This window comes from Alligator mississippiensis, chromosome 14 (assembly GCF_030867095.1).
Source record: "Alligator mississippiensis isolate rAllMis1 chromosome 14, rAllMis1, whole genome shotgun sequence".
NCBI lineage: Eukaryota > Metazoa > Chordata > Crocodylia > Alligatoridae > Alligator > Alligator mississippiensis.
In genome coordinates this window covers 26,761,151-26,779,322 of record NC_081837.1, presented here as the reverse complement: position 1 = coordinate 26,779,322, position 18,172 = coordinate 26,761,151, and the positions used below count along the sequence as shown (strand labels likewise).

At 45.7% G+C, this 18,172-nt stretch overlaps 1 protein-coding gene across 6 annotated transcripts in view; it reads right to left on the bottom strand.

Annotated features, from left to right (window-relative positions):
• AP2B1 (adaptor related protein complex 2 subunit beta 1) overlaps nucleotides 1–18,172 on the bottom strand; it is a 139,273-nt gene that overhangs the window by 74,431 nt on the left and 46,670 nt on the right. For all 6 annotated transcript variants that reach the window (XM_059717064.1, XM_059717068.1, XM_059717065.1 and 3 more), the window contains 6 exons: nucleotides 15,459–15,680; nucleotides 14,753–14,873; nucleotides 12,604–12,699; nucleotides 5,210–5,325; nucleotides 3,124–3,289; nucleotides 1,687–1,785 (listed from right to left, as the gene is read on the bottom strand). In XM_059717064.1, the coding sequence (XP_059573047.1) occupies nucleotides 1,687–1,785; nucleotides 3,124–3,289; nucleotides 5,210–5,325; nucleotides 12,604–12,699; nucleotides 14,753–14,873; nucleotides 15,459–15,680 (820 nt within the window). The remainder of the gene's footprint in view (nucleotides 1–1,686; nucleotides 1,786–3,123; nucleotides 3,290–5,209; nucleotides 5,326–12,603; nucleotides 12,700–14,752; nucleotides 14,874–15,458; nucleotides 15,681–18,172) is intronic.

The window sequence follows — 18,172 nt, the reverse complement described above, 5'->3', positions numbered from 1 at the left end:
CGCCATACCCAAAACCCCTTCTCCCACAAGCACCACAACCACACCATCTCCCACACACAATCACACATCCCTCCCCAAATGCACCCCTCCCTGCCCCACATACCCGTCCTCAAGTCTAAATGCTTCTCCAGCATTATAGCCAACTGAATGTAACCAGGTTTTATAAGATTTCAATCTCAAAACACCTGCTGGAATAGACAAAAGTAGATTTTTTTTTCTTCTCACTTCCTTCTCCTACTGTCTTCAGTGAGGTTGTTATCTAGGCTGGATGATTTGGGCTAGCACGGGTACCCTACCACATGCTACAATCTCACCTCCATTTTGTTCTGGAGATCGCTCCCGACACACATTAAGCCCTCAAATTAGAGATGGCTAGAAATACATGCTTAGATACTCTCATGCTAAAGTGAAAAATAACAGTATCTCTACCTCTGAATCAGAGGTCAGAGCACTAAAACACTAAAGGGCCTATTGCTATGTAACTTGCATTGCATTATTATTCATAGAAATATGCAATAAGCCAGACTGAATTAAGGTTTGTGACAAACAAGAGGGGAAAAAATGGCACCCTAGGATCATAATAGACTCTTAAGTGTTTTGTGACTCAGCAGAGTGGGTTTTAATGCCTGGCACATTTCTTTTGCAGGCTCTCTCTATAATGATACACTGTATCCTAGACCCAACCAAGCATAAAGTTCAGGGACTGCCTAATGGCATCTTTGTCTTTGCTGCTATGCAGGCTCCAGACCCAACTTTTACCCCAGTCTTTGATGGCATTAACGGTGGCTCCACACATCAAGGTGAGGATTCTAAATGCCAGCAGACCATGCCTGTGACCTTTCTTAAAGCAAAGCAGATCAGATGATGGCAGTTTAAAACATTTTGAAAAAAGAACCAACTCTCTGAAAGCTGGAAGGCATTTTATATTAATTGTACAATGCAGCAGGTCTTTGGAAGAGAGGGTGCAAAGGGCACTGGACGACTAGCCCCAGTGAATGCAAGACAGCTAAGCTGAGGCCTCCGCTGTTCCTGTCAGAGGAAAATCCTCTCTAACAATCTGGAGTTGCAGGACTTCAGGCTGTCAGTTCAAATCTGGTTCAGATTCACAGGGATCCAAGGTCAGGGGATCTCTGCTCAGCAGCCCATGCAAGCTGGTCTAAATCCAGCATTAAAAATGTCCAACAACATTGCCACTTTTGTTGGCAGCCTGGGAGCAAAAGAAAGCCTTGTTCTTTTGATTTCATAACACTGCTAGTGTTCTGCTCCACTGCCCACTGGTTACAAAATGTTTGCCAATCCCGACATCTCTTCTCTTCCACTTCATCTCTCCGATTTTAACTACAAGCCATCTTTCTGAGGGAGAAGATTCTTTGGATCTCTATGGAACCTACCCATCCTATGCTTCGTGTTCCACATCACAGAGACAAAACCAGGGTGGGAGCAAGGGTTGAAGAAGAATTAAGCAGCGACTACACCACAGCAATAGTGCCTTGGCAAACCCAAACACTGAAAGTCACAGCCCTTTGACTCAGAGTGGAGAAACTGGTTATGCTGTAGATACCCTTCATTCCTGTCTCTTGGCACATCTAGTTCCCTTGGCATTGTCAAGGCAGAACACACTGTACTGTCTGCCAGCATCACGATGCTTGGACCACCTGGGTTCCTACTGGATACAGCTTGGCATACCTGTGTGGCCAGGCTTAGGACCTGCTGAACCAGCTCCTGCGTTTCTGAGGGCTTCTTTAAGAACAGCTTCACTATAGCGGTCAGCAGAGTGAGCTGCACCTAAGATAAAGCAGGAACACAACAAAGGTTAGGAAAGGAACATAAAAGTATGCAGATACTCAAAGATACAATATGAGGCTAGCTTGTAACACTGCCTTGTCCAAACCCAAACAACACAGCAGAACCCTGCATACCAGCATATGCTACTGTCTCATTTTAACTGGCTAGAAGCTAATGCAAACTGCACATACAGAATATTGATTTAGCACAAAGCATGTGAACCTTTTGCCCAATGAGTTAAACAGCTCCATGTTTGTTTGTTTTTAAATCACAGGTTTTATTTTATACTTCCATTGCTGTAGTTTTGCATTAAGATCTCAAACTGTCTTAACAAGCTGTTGGGGTCAGTGATGATCACATTGTAAGTTACTTCATTGTTCACCTCTCCCAAGCAGACATGAGGGGGAGGGGGTGTTAAAGCCAACTAGGACAGCATATGTAAGTCTTTCCTTTCCTCAGAGCAAAAGAAGCTACCTACTTGATGCACTAACTCAGTATTCCAGTAAGACACAAAACAAGCCTATTGAATTCTTCTGCAAATGGCAGAGAGGACCATTCAGACTTAGCCTCAGGCCATGGCTACACTAGCAGTGCATTACCCCAATAGGAATACCAACATGCTATACTGGCAAAGTGCTCCTACCATCAACTCATACTGGCAAGACTGCACTGTAGCTGGTGTTAGCTTATTTCAACCTCCAACCTAGTGAAACAGGTTTAAACTAGTAACAGTGAAGTTTTGTCAGAATAATTTGAGTCCCCACTATCCCAGCATAGCTAGGTCAGTCAGGATCACTCCTGATGTAATATGCCTTGGAATATGCAATTTCACACTCAGGACTGGCTGAAAGTTTTCAACAGAGAGTGTCCTCTAGAAAACTGGGTCTTCAACTAAATGAAATTTTGCATGAAGTGCCAGGTCTGTCCTAGTTGATATTTTTGTCAGAAAACAAAATGGACCCAAGCCACAAAATATTTTGCTGCTGTAGCACCTTCAGGATTGGGATATCCTTGTGTCCCCATTTGTCCTGGTTTCCCTGACAGAAGTAACATTTCCCATTATATACTACATATGGAAACTCCCATCATGCACTGCTTCCCACCTGTTTTATTTTTTAGAGGACATATTATGGTGTATTATGCAAGACACAGTCAAACCAGGGAGCCAGTCTATACAGGGAAATGAAAGCAGGGGATCCTGAAGGACAGCCTCCCAAGAGTCCTTGAATTTTAGCCAAACATTTGAAGTTTTCCAATTAGCTCTAGGAATACTGTGGTCAGCCATGTACACCCACTGCATAACACCTTGAAGGATGGGGGTGGAGAGCACAGCTTTACCTGGGTGCTTTCATCATGGAATCCTTCCAAAAAGCTCTCCAGCAGCTCATCTGCGTTGTCTATTCTTTCTGCATATTCACCCACTATCCAGATCATGGCAGCTCTGGCATCCGGCTCATCCAGGGAATCTAGATTCTCACACAATGTGGCAATGATGCTCTCATACCTGATTTACCAGAACAAAGCCTAATTACTGGGGGCAAATCACATCACTGTGGAACTAGCACTCTAACCCATGCCATGCCATTAGGGGTGAAGCCCTCTGATCAAAATCATGACAACTTACATTATTACGAACTATAAAATGGCACACAGCAAGGAGATGAGTTACATGATAAAAATGTTTCCAATGACACTATCATCTTCGTAAATGATGCCCACTTAGTTAAGATTCCAAAGGCTCCTCTTTCTCTTTTAGGCTGCAAGACTATGTAGGAGATAAAACTCAAGACAGACTTGCCATATTTGTCTCCTTAATAAAAGGTATCTTTTCTCCAACAAGTCAAATAAGCTCAGTCACTTCTCTTGAATCTTTATCAGGTCTTGCCTTTTCACTGGCTGCTGTTCCTGGCTGGGATTTCTAACCAGGGTATCAATACCTCCTCAATAGCTTAGCACTAAAATTAATATTGGCATCAGCACACAGCTCTGGTGGGGTACCTCTATGGCATGTAGTGAGTCTCCCTGCAACTGACAGCAGGATAAGCCATAGAGGCCTGAAGATGTATGTATACCCTTTGCTACTCATCTATCCTCACATCTCAGTTGAAAGATGCTGCTGTACTAGCTGAACACACACAAGTCCCTCAAATAAAAGGGGAGGAAGAACCAACGACACACCTACAGGCTGGGGAACTCCCTGCTTGCCAGTGCTGAGACAGAAAAGGATCTTGGAGTCATCATTGATACCAGAATGAACATGGGCCGACAGTGTGGGGATGCAGTCAGGGAGGCCAACCATACCTTGTCGTACATCCACAGATGCATCTCAAGCAGGTCCAAGGAGGTGATCCTCCCCCTCTACGCAACACTGGTCAGGCTGCAGCTGGAGTGCTGTGTCCAGTTCTGGGTGTCACACTTCAGGAGGGATGTGGCCAATATGGAGAGGTCCCAAAGGAGGGCCACCCGCATGATCAGGGGGCAGCAGGGCAAGCCCTACAAGGAGAGGCTGAGGGACCTGAACCTGTTCAGCCTCCAAAAGAGAAGGCTGAGAGGGGATCTAGTGGCCGTTTACAAACTAGTCAAGGGGGACCAACAGGCACTGAGAGCGTCCCTGTTCCCCCGAGCAATCCCGGGAGTTACAAGAAACAACGGACACAAGCTAGCGGAGGGCAGTTTCAGGCTAGACATTAAGACATTAGGAAGCACTATTTCACTGTCAGGGAGGCTAGGACCTGGAACCAACTTCCAAAAGAAGTGGTGCTGGCTCCTACCCTGGAGGTCTTTAAAAGGAGGCTGGACGAACAACTGGTCGGGGTCGTTTGACCCCAGTATTCTTTCCTGCCACAGCAGGGGGTTGGACTAGATGATCTCCTCAGGTCCCTTCCAACCCTACCAACTATGAAACTATGAAAACAGAAGGCTAACATTAGCCTTCTGATAACATTTAACAAACGGAGCAGTTTGTTTGAAACAACACCCTGAACTCTTGGGAGGTGAAACATGTTTTGAAGTTTGTGAACCTTCTGCTGGAGGTGGCTTATAAAATCACCCGACAGACGCTAGCAATTACAAGAGCCTAATGCTGTAAGATAGGTCAGTGTTTCAATGTAACCACCAGAAAATCAGAATTTTATTGATTTTAATTAACTTGTATTTAATGAAAACTAAACATCTGTATGGAGGAAAACTCTTCCCACTCAAACACATACTGTGTCAAAGAGCAATCTATTAGCAACACTAGGGTACCACATTCTTGGATTAGAATAGTCCACTTTTCAGAAAGAGAGCCACCTTATCCATTAAAGTTGGAGAAGTTACACAAATGATGGGAGCTTTGAGTTACAGGGCACTGAGCAAAATAGGGGCAGTTGTCCTTTAAGGCATTAACTGCTCAGGTCCTTAGGCCTGAAATACTTTCACTTACTTGTTGGGATACTTGCGGAAGATGTCCCTGATGACAACAATAGCCTCCTGGACAACATAGTTGACCTTGGTCTGGATGAGGTCCAGCAGGGTACTCACACAGCGTTCTGCAGATTGCTGAGGAGAAAAGCAGTATGGTAGTCTTAGAACAACTTGCCGCAAGGCAAAGCAAATAAACCACCCACATGTTGTATATGATCTGAAAATTGAGGTGTACTTCTAAGCCCAAAACAGAGGCAAAGGCTAGCAAGCAGCCCTGAGCACGTGCACAGTTTGCAGATAGGAGCTTAGTGCTGGCATATTCAAAATTTTGCAGGACAAAGACACTGCCCTTTAACTCAAGGGCTTGTCACAAGAAAAAAAAAAGTTTTATTCTGACATGATATCCAACCAGTGGTCAGCACACATGCAAAAGTGATATTAACAAACACTACCTGCATTAATATTTCTGCATCCCCTTGCTAGCCAATACACAAAACAGGCTAGCACCCTGCAGGAGCTGCCTGTCAGTGTTCAGGATTGAAAGGAAGTTCAAGGGGGATTAGTACAATGTGCTGGGGGAAGAGAAGAATGTAAAAGCTACAGGGAGAAGTGGCAGGGATCCTGGTTTTCCCTGATAAAAAAAGTTGCATATTCTCTGATAAAAAAATTGCAAATTCTCTAATAAAACCCACCAAATCCATGATTAAAATTAAAGGCACCCCACAGCCCTGCTGGTGCCCCTCACTCCCCACACCTTCCTCACAGCCTGCACAGCGGGAGAAGTTCCAGGCCCAGTTGTATAGTACACCGGAGCAAGTCCCTAGCAATGATGACATCTCTATCCAGGCACACTGGGAGCAACTCAAGTCTGCTGTCCAAGACGCCTGCGTCCAGACTATTGAGTTCGCATTGCAACAGAACCAGGACTGGTTTGATGCCAATGACGCTCAGATCTGCAATCTCCTCAAGTGGAAGCATGCGGCCTTCATCACCTGGCAAAGCCACCCACAAACTCGGCGAAAGACAGCAGTGTACCACCAGCTGAAGGCTAAGGTCCAGCGATGCATCCGTAACATGAAAAACAACTGGTGGGTAGAGAAGGTGCGCGTGATCCAGAGCTACGCCAACCAGCATGACATACATAACTTCTTCCAGGCTACCAAGACAACCTATGGACACCGCTCCATTGGACAAAACCCCCTCCGATCACAGGATGGCTCCTCAAGGATGATGATGCCATCCATCTGTGCTGGAAGGAGCATTTCGAACTCCTCCTGAACTGGGAGTCCACCATATCAGAGGAGACTCTCCAAGTTGTCCCGCAACACCCTGTGGTGGTTTCCCTTGGTGATCCACGAACCATCTGAGAGCTGAAGCGGGCCATCCAACAGATGAAAACCAACAAAGCCTGCAGGCCCAATGGTATACCCACAGAGGTCTACCCTGCTGGTGGCTTCCAGCTCGCATCACAACTCCACCAGCTTATCCTCCACCTTTGGGACAAAGAGGGCATCCCCGGGGATCTCAAGAACACCATCAGCATGACCTTCCACAAGAAGGAAGACAAATCTGACTGTGGGAACTACAGGGGGATTTCTATCCTGTCCACCGCAGGTAATATCCTGGCCCGCATCCTCCTGAACTGCCTTCATCCCATCACCACGGAGATCCTTCCGGAAACCCAATGTGGCTTCCAACCATCCCGGGGCACTGCAGACATGGTTTTCATTGCCAGGAAGATCCAAGAAAAATGCTGGAAGCAAAATCAAGAACTGTTCCTCGCCTTCATTGACCTGACCAAGGTGTTTGATTCCTTAAATCATGAAGCTGTGTGGACCATCCTCCAATGCCTTGGCTGCCCGCTGAAGTCTGTCACCATACTGAGATTCCTGCATGACGATATGACCGCCACTATCCTGAGTGGAAGATCTGAAACCGATGTCTTCTACACCCAGACTGGGGTAAACAAGGTTGCGCGATCACCCCCAGCTTGTTCACCATCTACCTGACCGTCATCATCCACCTCATCCAAGATTATCCACCATCTGGCGTCAGTACCCAGTATCAACTGGAAGGGAAGATTTTCAATCTTGGGCACTTCTGGGCAAAAACGAAACTCACCACCAAGGACATCCATGACCTTCAGTTTGTAGACAATTGCTGTGTGATGGGTCACTTTGCACAGGATGTGCAAGTGACCCTAGATCTCTTTGACACTTCATATAAGAGACTTGGCCTGTTCCTGAACGTTGCCAAGACAAAGGTTCTCCACTCACCCTCCCCAAGCCAGATGAACATCCCTTGTGCTATCTACGTAGACAAGGAGGCTCTGGAGTACGTGGAGCACTTTCTGTATCTTGACAGCCACCTCTCTCAACAGGCTACCATCAGGTCAACTGCATCAGTGTCGCAGTTTGAAGACGGCGGCAATGTGTCTTCGAAAATAGAGACCTTCGGAAGTCAACAAAGCTCCTGCTTTATAAGGCTGTTGTGCTGACCACCCTCCTCTACTGCAGTGAAAGCTGGACTGTCTACCGACGCCACATTAAGACCCTAGAGAGCTTTCATCAGTGGTGCTTGTGTCAAATCCCAGGGATCAAATCGGAGGACCGTCTGACCAGCATGAGTGTCCTCCATGAAGCTGCGTCCACTAGCATCAAAGCCTTGCTCTTGAGAAATCAACTCTGATGGACAGGCCACCGCGTACACATGTCCAAGAACCGCCTCCCTTGCCAGATTCTCTTCTCCCAGCTCTCTGTTGGCCAATGCTCAAAGGGCGACTGAAGCAAGACACGCTCAAGGTTGCCCTCAAGCACATAGGCATTAACATCAACAGGTGGGAGGAGCAAGCTGCTGACTGTTCGGTGTGGAGCCATCTGGTCCACCAAGGTGCACACCACTTTGAGGCCCAACAACTCGATACCAAGGTGAAATGGCAGCAGTAGAGGAAGGAGAAGGAGACCAACCCAGGACTGTGAATCCCACTCCTCCGTGTAACACCATGCCCCATTGCAAAAGAATGTACGCATCCAGAATTGGGCTCCTCAGTCACCTGAGGACCCATCAAGCCTAACAGATGTCATCCTTGACTTTGAGGGACTGCCACCGCCAATGACATGGCACCCCCTGCCTAACCACCTTCCTCTTGCTCTTCCCAGCCCCTTTCAGGCTGGAACTCTGGCAGCCTGCAGAGAACTCACTGCAAAACTGTAAAATCCTTGGGTTTCTCTGCTAAAATGAGAAACCCATGTTTTACTCCAGTAAGGAGGGAAATCCTTGTTTTACTACGTTTTTCTGTGGGAGACAGAAAACCCAGCTCCCTGCTGATTAGCACCACAAAGCAAACTTGGTATGGAACAGCAGCTTCAGTATCTATGGGGTGGGTTCACTAACTCTATGGCCAGATACCTCTCTTAGATTGACTAACTGGCTTGAAACCTTAGCTTTAAGCACCATTACAGAGTAAGACTGGCTGCTAGAATGCTCTCTGTGCTAACAGAATATCTAGGTAGTAGAGCTATATTAGCAGATAGGAAAATCAGGAAGACAATGCTCTGAGGGGTACTAGCAAAGGATGCCACACACAAGAGCTATAAATGGCTCAGATGCAACAGGGCCTAGAATGAGGTGTTAGCAGAGTACATATAAAGCCTCATTACATAGCCAATGATTAAACGTGAGGAACAGACTGCTCAAGGCAGTGTATAAGCAGCCACCATAAATATATTCACAGAGCATTCAGTATAGAGACACAAACATTATAGGGTACAGACAATATCTACGTAGGTGGATCTTAGACTTGAGTGAGCTAATAGTCCCCTTCAATCTTGAAGTGCTTGGGGGTGGTAAGGAGGAACAAAGGGGATTAAACAGCAAAATCAGAAGCTCAGTTTGAGAACTGGCAAAATCTCATGGACAAACCTCAGGCAGCAAATAAATCAAGCCTGTGACATTTGGCTTAAGTGACCAGGAATCTCCTCCCAGCCAAGAAAACGACATTTTTCCAAGTGTAGCATCCTACTCAGTGACAGCACTGACAATAGGAAGAGGTAGAAAAGGGGCACACCTCCAATTGCATACTTGTCCTGGCCTCGCACTGAAAACAAAAGGCTACCTAGAAATGTCTCTTACAGAGGCACACAGAATACAAAAGGTGTCCTCCTCAGCACTGCTCAGTGTGTGTCACACCATTAAGACAGCAAGAAAAATACCTGGAACCTTGTAATTGAAAGGTGTCTGCCTTGATAACAGGGTGCTCTGATCTCTTCTCTTGCTTGCTTGGGAAGCCATCATTTGAGGTGTAAGAAGCCATCATTTGAGGACTGTGAAGCTGAAAAGCCTCAGGGTCTCCAGGTTACAAATGTTATGCAGATGGACTTTTGGGCTGTCTGTTCACTTGGGATCTCAATGAGTTCCACAGGCTCAGCCAGTAAGGAAGACATATCCAGATGAGTTATTTAATCTCTTCCCAGATGTTCAATAGCAATGATGGACATGAAGCAGTTCTATAGCTCTACTTTGCTCCCTGATTTCAAACAAGGTGAACTTTTCATTCTTCCTACCTGACCTTAAAGGAACATGGGTTATAATTGTACTAAAACAGTATGATTTCTTTTCAAAGTAGCTGCACAAAGCCTAGCTTGCCATTAGAAATATTTTTGCTTGCAGTCCAAACAATGCAGTGGGGCATGAGAACTTAAAGGTGAAACTGATGAAACCTCATTGTCCAAGTGCTGAGAACTGCACCAGGAACAGGACAAGCAAATTAATATGGGTAATTCTGACCCATTGAACAGTCTGCAGAATGCTCTCTTATGCCAGGGATAATATCCTATATTTACACAGTACTGATCTGTACCATGAGGAGCTCTTTATAAGCGAATTGCTATGGAAGGACATGCAATTCTACTTTGACTCTTGGCAAGATGCATCTTGCCATATGGGGGGAATTTATTATTGTGGGACAGGTTTCTGCAGGCAGACTCCATACAAAAACATATCACTTCAGAAACAATGTGTGTGTGTGGCAGACTACTGTGCAGTGCAAAGGTAGAAACTGAGCTAATATGAAAAGAAGCAGTTTCCAGCTAGGGGGTATTCAAAATTGCTGCTGTTCTACAGAAACCAAACACAACCCAGTAAAGGTGAACCCAATTCTGTAAATTGTACTGTAAAGATCCCACTCCTGCAATTATCTGAGAACTTTTGCTGACGTCTCCAGAGGAAGTCTTACTGTGAATGGGATTTGACCCCTCCTGCCACACCCCCACACCTACTGTATTTACTACATTAGCTTTGCTACTTGCACTCAGTGTCTTGTTTAGCCTGTCTGCTCTAACCTGATGGAAAGTTTTGGGGCTGGGCTGATGCTTCATTTGTATCCCTATGATGATAGCTGCAGGTGGCATGTTTCTCTTTTGCCTTGCTGAGAGTTAGCCAATACACAATTCCCTGTACTCCTGACAGATAATGCACTTGCTCCCAAACTAGAGGAATGCATTTGCTCCCAGCCTCTAATCGCAGTGGATACAAATATATTCATGAATCTACTCTCCTAGAACAGACACAATTAGATGAAAGGCAGGATTCCTGCAGGCGGAGATGAGGTTCCCTGTGAACTCTCATTCATCATGAGTTCCTGCTGGCTCTGGCCTGTGTCAGGAAGATTTTTAAGCCATCGAAAACTTGAGAGCTTTGATGGCTCAGAGAATGAGGAGATTCCTCCATTAGTTACAATCCATGATGGAAATGGCCTCTAATAAACTCTGTTGCCCTGGGAACAGGTATCTATTAACCCAGAGACAAGAGTCCTCTTACATGCTATAGTGGACTGTTTTGAGATTGCCTTCTTTTCAAGCTATCGTTAGAGAAATAAACAGACCTTAATTTTCAAAAGCAAAGTCTTCAGAAGATGCTAAAAGTAAAATTAACTCTGCTTATTAGGATGTGCATTTTTATGGTAATATGGTAAAGAATTATCACTGAAAATAAGCTAGGCATCTTATTAAGTTCTTACATATACTGGACATGAGTTTCACAAGACCAGATGTGTGAGGGCAGGCAAGAGGCCTCCTACAGCATCCTGATATCTTAGCAACCTGATTCTGTGGAAATCAGAGGGCCCAGTTAGCTCATCAACTTCTGATGTGGAGGGACTGGAGTGGATTCAAGTGAGAGATTTGGAGAATACTAGCCTGTAAATGCATCACCTCCAGATCTGTTCAAGCTCCTTTACAGAGGTAGCACTTTCTGCCTCAGAAGCCCAACTGTTTGCTGTTGCTGGTTTTTAAACAGTCTCCTTCTCATTATTTGACTAGAAAAGATCCACCAAAATTAGAAATGCAAATGGGCTGGCAGGAGATCACCTCCTCTGCTGCCTCCGACATGTGGCGGGAAGTCCACAGAGGTAAAAATCTTCAACCAAAATCTATTCAGACCAGAGGAACTAGGTGACAGCAAGGCAGGAGGCAGCAAATGGACCATATCCCCTAGAAGAAAGCAAATGGTGCAAATCTGTGTGTGGACACTTTAGTTTAAGGCAGGTTTGTTTTGAGTTCGCTTAAATCCGCTCCCAAAGTCAACAGTGACTTGAGCTAAATTTAAACAAGTTTGATTTAACTTGAAGCGTAAGTGTCCACATAGTACTTTGCATGAGTTTATCTACAGTGGCTTAACAAGCCAGGACTTTACACCACAAGTCCCTGCTCTCTTCATAGATCTGTCCAACCCTTGAGAAGTACAAGTTTGCCTAAAATTAGTAAACTAATATATTGCCTACTGTTTTCCTTTGAAAATAGTTTCTGCCTATAAACTGAAAAGGAATGTTGAACACTGAAATAAATCTAGAAGTTTTACAGACCTTTAACACTAAATGATCTGAACACTAAATGATCTAAGGGGCAGGACGGGGATGGGGGACTTCAAATATGAATACTGAAAAATAACAAATCTTCAACACTTCTCAAAGCTCTTGTTCAAATGCATCTGGGGCCATCAACCATTTTAGAGAAACATTTTTCTGCTTTTTTATGCAATAAACACAGTCTCTCTTTTCCCTTCCCCAAATGCCAGCTCACAGCCATTGTGGGTAATTGTCATTATTCTACTGAAGCCAGCAGAGTGATGGCAATTTATATCAGCTAAGCATCCACCACAACCTCAAGATCCAAGAGAATCATAAGACCATCCCCTCTAAGGCACTGAATTGAAAGTCATGATTTTCATGTTCCATCTTAGACTCTGGCACAGACCCATGTATAACCATAAGCAAGTCATTTAATCTTTAAGACCGAGATAAGGAGCCTTCCCACCATGCAGGGTAGAGGAGGGAAATCCATCAGCGTTGCCAAAGAGCTCAAAAATTGTGCTGTTGCACGTCATAGCAAAATCTAGAAACAAATGCCAAATACTTACCTCAACCTTGATGGCACATCGTCCAATTGCTCGCACAGCCTTACGGACAAAGTCAACATCCACCTCAGTAGCATATTCCTTGAGTTCTGCCAGAACCTGTTGGGCAGCATCACACAAAACCTGAGTTGTTTGGGTCAGAGAGTGAAGGGTAACATTTCCAATGACTCTTTCATTTCTAACCAAGCTTGGTTATTAGACTGTAAGTGGAGCTATAATGTCCCCATGGCAGAGTGTGCAGTAAATGCAATTCAAGTTTTATATTTAAACTTAATCTAAAATGTCCCCTCCATAACTGTAGGTGCAGGTATTAAATGAATATACTCCTTAAATTCCAGGAGCAGTCTCTAGATTCAAACTCTAAACTCCACCTACAGAAGGGCTGCCTAGAATGAAGCAGCAAGATCAACTTCACTGTGGGTGAAAGAAGAATGACACAATCTGACCTATTTTCAAATTTCCTTGACCAACTTGTTAGCACAATCCATCCTTTATTTAGAAGCATCACCAGAGAGTATAGGAGAAAAAGGGGAGAAGGGAGCTAGTGCTGTCCATTCCTTTATAGGCCTATCACAGAGGTGTGCAAAGTCTGGCTGGCTGTGGAGTCCATTTCCCAGCAGCCCCTGGCCACATGGAAACCAGCCCCAGCTGTGCTGGCAGGGCGCGTGGCAGGGGGCTGCTCTGGAGCCGCTGGGATTTTGTGGCAGGGTAGCCTGGTGGGGGCCAGGGCAGAGCTGTGATCTGCAGACTGCCCACTGGGCAGGAACCATCAGGCAGCGCATTGCAGCTCTGCCCTGGCTCCTTGCAGCGGTGACAGTGCGGTCCCAAGCGAGGGCCAAGGCACGATCTGCTGCCTACACACGCCTGCCAAGAACATGCAGGCTGAGACTGTGGCTCTGCCCTGGCCCTGACCAAGCTGCCCCTGCTGCAAGATCCCAGTGACACCGGAGCAGCCCCCTGCCCTGCCGCACGTCCCGCCAGTGCAGCTGGGGCTCGTCTCCATGGTAACTGTAGCCTTGGTATCACAGTGAGCTGTGGCTGGGGTTTCCATGGAGATCAGCCTCAGCCATGTGGGCAAGGGCTGCTACGAAATAGAGTCCAGCTACCAGCTAGATCTGCCATTTTGTACGCCCCTGGCCTATCAGTCTGATGCATGGAGATGCATGAATTCTGGGGCACAACAGCAGTCCTTGCGGGTAGATGCATGAAGGTTCTAGGACACTTTGCCTACGAGAAGCAATTCTTTCTTGGGAAAATTTTGGGTTGACCTTTTTTTTTTTTTTGGTTCTAGAGATATTTAAAATACAAATGGGATGTGTTATTTTATATTATTACTACTTCAAACTCATCTGCTCCTCCTCATTTGGAAGCTGATAATTTAACCAGGTTCAAAAGGGGATTGAACAAATTCATGGTGGATAGGTCCCTCAGTGGGTATTAATGCAATAGAGTACAAATTCAAAGTTAGGACAACTTAGGACCCTGAATGCTGGAAGCAATGAAGAGAAAGGAGCAGGGGAGGGATCATTTGAGATACTGTATGTCCTGTTTAAACTCTTCCCTTTAGAATTTACTCTGTTACTATGAGGGACAAGATACTGAGCTAGATGGATCTGTGGTCTGACCCAGCAGAGCATTTATATTCTTGTTTCTCATATGTTCCATGTGTATGAAAGAGCTGATGTGAATTGGTTACGTCACAAAGGCGTTGCAAAAAAAGAAGAAAAACATTTGTCTGGAGAATTTGTGCCCGCTTTCTCTTTGCTCGCTGCTCTTAAAGCTCTCTCATGCAGACTAGCTCTTTGAGCTCGCAAATATTGCCAAAGAGAATGGACACACCATGGCATTTCAGCAATGTAGTAATAGGACAGAGAAGATGCACAGCATGAACAGTCAAGAATTTCCTAAATTCTAACCTCAGCTCTGCTGAGACCCAACTACAAAAATGTAAAACCCACTTAACAGGTGTGCTGCTCCTGCTTTTAAGTAACTAAACAATATACTGTGCTGAAGGGAGCATTGATTTGCTGTCATTTCTTGCACAGTAGTGGAGAACAATTTAAGGAGGTATCAATTTGTACATAAATCCTCCCTCACATTGTTTGCCATCCCAAGGATGCATGCAGGGCTAAGAGCACCTTGAGGAGCTGACCTGGGCGATGTTTGCTTGAGAGGCCAGGCGGATCATGATGTCCAGCTTTTCCAGTTTGACATAAATGGGGTCATTGTACTTCACAAAGAACACCTTGATTTCTTGCTTCAAGATCTCAGGCCTGAAGAACACATGCAACAGAATCAACCCAAGCCTGAAAATTAAACAGCTTCCTATTTCACACACAAGTAGTTTAGTTTTTAAATCAAGTTCAGCTTTTGCTGGGAGTTCACTGATATCAGTTCAGCACAGATTTGCAAACAGATGCGAGAACAGTTGTTCAAAAAGAAATCACAAAGCTCTAGTGGCAGAGCGATGCTTTCAAAATGTACAGTTCAAGCTGCCACCATCTAGCTGAAGAGTACACAAGAATGGACTGGTTTCAAAGAGACCAACCACATGCCCTCTAATTCAGCAGAGCTCCATGTTCATCAATCCCTTCTATTGGTTTGGATTCTTTACTGCATGGAGGGAAGGGTCCTTCTGGCTGTCACTATGACAGGAAAAGAAAGAAAATAATAGTGTCCGAGATCATCCACTTAAAAAACCAAAAACTAAAAAAGTCTTACTGGCTGAACATTGTTGTGACAACTAGTCAACCATTTCATCACAGATGCATCTAGAGCTTAAGTCTTCCAAGTAAGCTTGTACATATCAACCAGCACCCTTTCATTGCACCCAAGGAGGGCAGGACTCCAGTCTTTACCTTTTCTGCACAATTAAGTTGATATTCCTCAGAGCAACATACTGAACTTCAGGTTCTCCTGACAGCAGGGTTACAAGCGGAGGAGCTAGTTTCTTTAGCAGCATGTTGTAGTAGTCTGAGTCCTTGGGTAAGAGCTCCAGGAACTTCATCAAGACTTTCACTGCAGAGAGCACCACTGCCGAGTTGGCATGAGACAGCCGTGGAGTCACCCTCTCGCAAATGCTAAAGAAGAAACACAAGAAATGTTTTTTTTTTAAGATTATTTCAGAACTCCTTCCATAAGACTTCACCTGAACTGAGGACACAAAGTTGTTTCTGTTCAGAAGAGAAACAGCTGAAGTCAGGTGTTTGTTTCATGCAATGGTGCATATTTACAAAGAACCATCCAAGTCTTGTTTTCCTGAACACAGAAGGAACTGAACAAGGAAGTGTCACTGCTCACATTGCCAAGACTTTCCGCTCAGCATTTATCCCCAAAAATGGAAGTGATACCAACCTTCTTTGTAAAACTCCTGGAAATCTATGAAACAAAGTGCCATACAGGTTTCCCTCGAGTTATGTGGGTTCTGTATATGTGAATTAGCTCTTAAACAATGACCCTTTTTATACCCCAAATTCACTATATGTGAGGTAAATTCACTCTTATGCGATCAGCATAGGCGCCCCCCCTTGCAGGTAAATCTGTGGGGGGGAGGGGAAAGGGCCATGGGGCTAAGGCCCCACTCACCCCAGCCCCTGCTGCAGCTGCTCTGGGAGCAGCTGACACCAGTTGCCTGCAGCCGCTGTGCTGCACTGTGCCCCAAACCCCCCAGGGCTCCACTTGTCCCCACTCACCCCAGCTTTTGGGCTGTGCCATGCCACGGTGCAGGCAGGTGGTGTCGTCGGCTGCTCTGGGGCTGCTGCAGCAGGTGTTTGGTTGAGTGGGGAAAAGTGGAGCCCCTGGGGGGTTGGGGCATGGTGCAGCCCAGCGGCTGCAGGCAGCTGGTGTTGGCTGCTCCTGGGGTGGCTGCAGCAGTGGGCAAGTGGGGAGAAGCAGAGGCCTGGGGCTGCAGCAGGGAGCAAAGCAGAGGGAACTGTAAGTGGGTGCAGGGCATGGGACGGGGGGGCCGGCAGCGGCACCAAGCTCTTCCTGGAGTTCAACGGCGCTGGGAGGGGAGCTGCTGCTACCCCAAAATTCGCCATAGCCCCCCAACCTGCCCTTCCAGCACCACCAGCAAACACTGAGAAGAAAATGGGGCCCTCACCAGCTCCAGCCTGCAGCAGCAGCCTGCCCTCGTCCCGCTCACAGATCTGGGGGCACGTGTCCCCTGGAAAGAGCCTGGCACAGCCCCCCCAGCCCACGGCTCTCCTGGGATGTGCGTAGCAGCACAAGCTAAGCCACGCACCCCCTGCATCCCACGCCCACTCACAGTTTCCTCTGCTTTGCTCCCTGCCGCAGCCCCAGGAGCAGCCGACAGGTTGCACCACAACCTTCCTCCCGCTCCTTCCCTAGTCCCATCCCCCCCAGCCTTACTCCCTTCCTCCCTCACCGCTGTAGGAATGTATCCCTATTTCTTATATTGTAAACTGGGTTCCCTTTATGCAAATTCAATTTATGCACAGTTTTCCAGGAACACATGTACCACATAAATCGAGGGAAACCTGTATAAGGAGGAATTATCCTATCAGAAACCAGGCAGAATTCAAGAAGTCAGGACTACCCAGCAACTCTGAACTACGGAGTCAAGGGTCAAGCTCCACAGAAAGGTGCAACAAACACATTCCACCTATTTTCAAACACTGCCTTTCAAAGGATTTAAAACCGACAGCACCATTCTGGTGAAGCCAAGGTAACTCAGGCATAGTGTCTTGGAGATCTTTGTGGGGTTTTAGAGATAATTAAGAGCTTGAGTTTGGGCCCAGGCACAGGAGATATTAGAACATCTGGTATAAAGAAGAAACCAGCACAATTTAAGATGGAATTAGCTGTTCTGCTGCAAAAACACAGCTACTGAACAAAACCTAGCACATCAAAAGGAGGCCTGCACAGAATTTTAAAAACACAGGCCTTCATCCTTTTTCAATACTTTAAGAAGAAAAAATTGTAGCTTTTTGACTTTATGCTCTCCCCCAACCTTTTCCTCCCACCCTTCAAATATCAGGGACAGAGCCTGACCTTTCCGTGGTTTGCCACAGAACCAAAAGGCAGGTTTCAAGTAGTGTTAACTGTGATCTTAACCAGAATCGATGGTGCTGAATCTAGCACAAACTCCTTTTATTCTCTGTTGTGCATTGAAGTTACAGGTATGAACCAAAGAGAGAGTTTTAAACACAAAGATCCCTTCCTAGTTGTCATTCCTCAGGTTTATTTCCTGCCCTGTAATGTTAGCTTAGTTTTCTAGTCATAAGAACTTCTGATTTATAAGAAACCTGACATAATATAAAAAATACGTTATTTTTAAAACACCTTCCAGGGCTTTCGTGGCATGCAAACTAGGAAAACAAAGCAAAAATCATTTTTTTCTTTTAAGGAACAATACTAAAACTTTTGTATTGTGTAAAGTGCATTGGCCAGTTCTTACAATAGGGCTAGTCTCCACTAATCCATTGCTGGGATGAGAGATTACTATGTCCAGCTCCTTAAGGAAAATACAGAGAACAAGATACCAGTAATGGCCTAATAGGCGAGGGTAGGCCTATGCAGCTTGGTAACTGGTCCTAGCAGATGCCTGCAG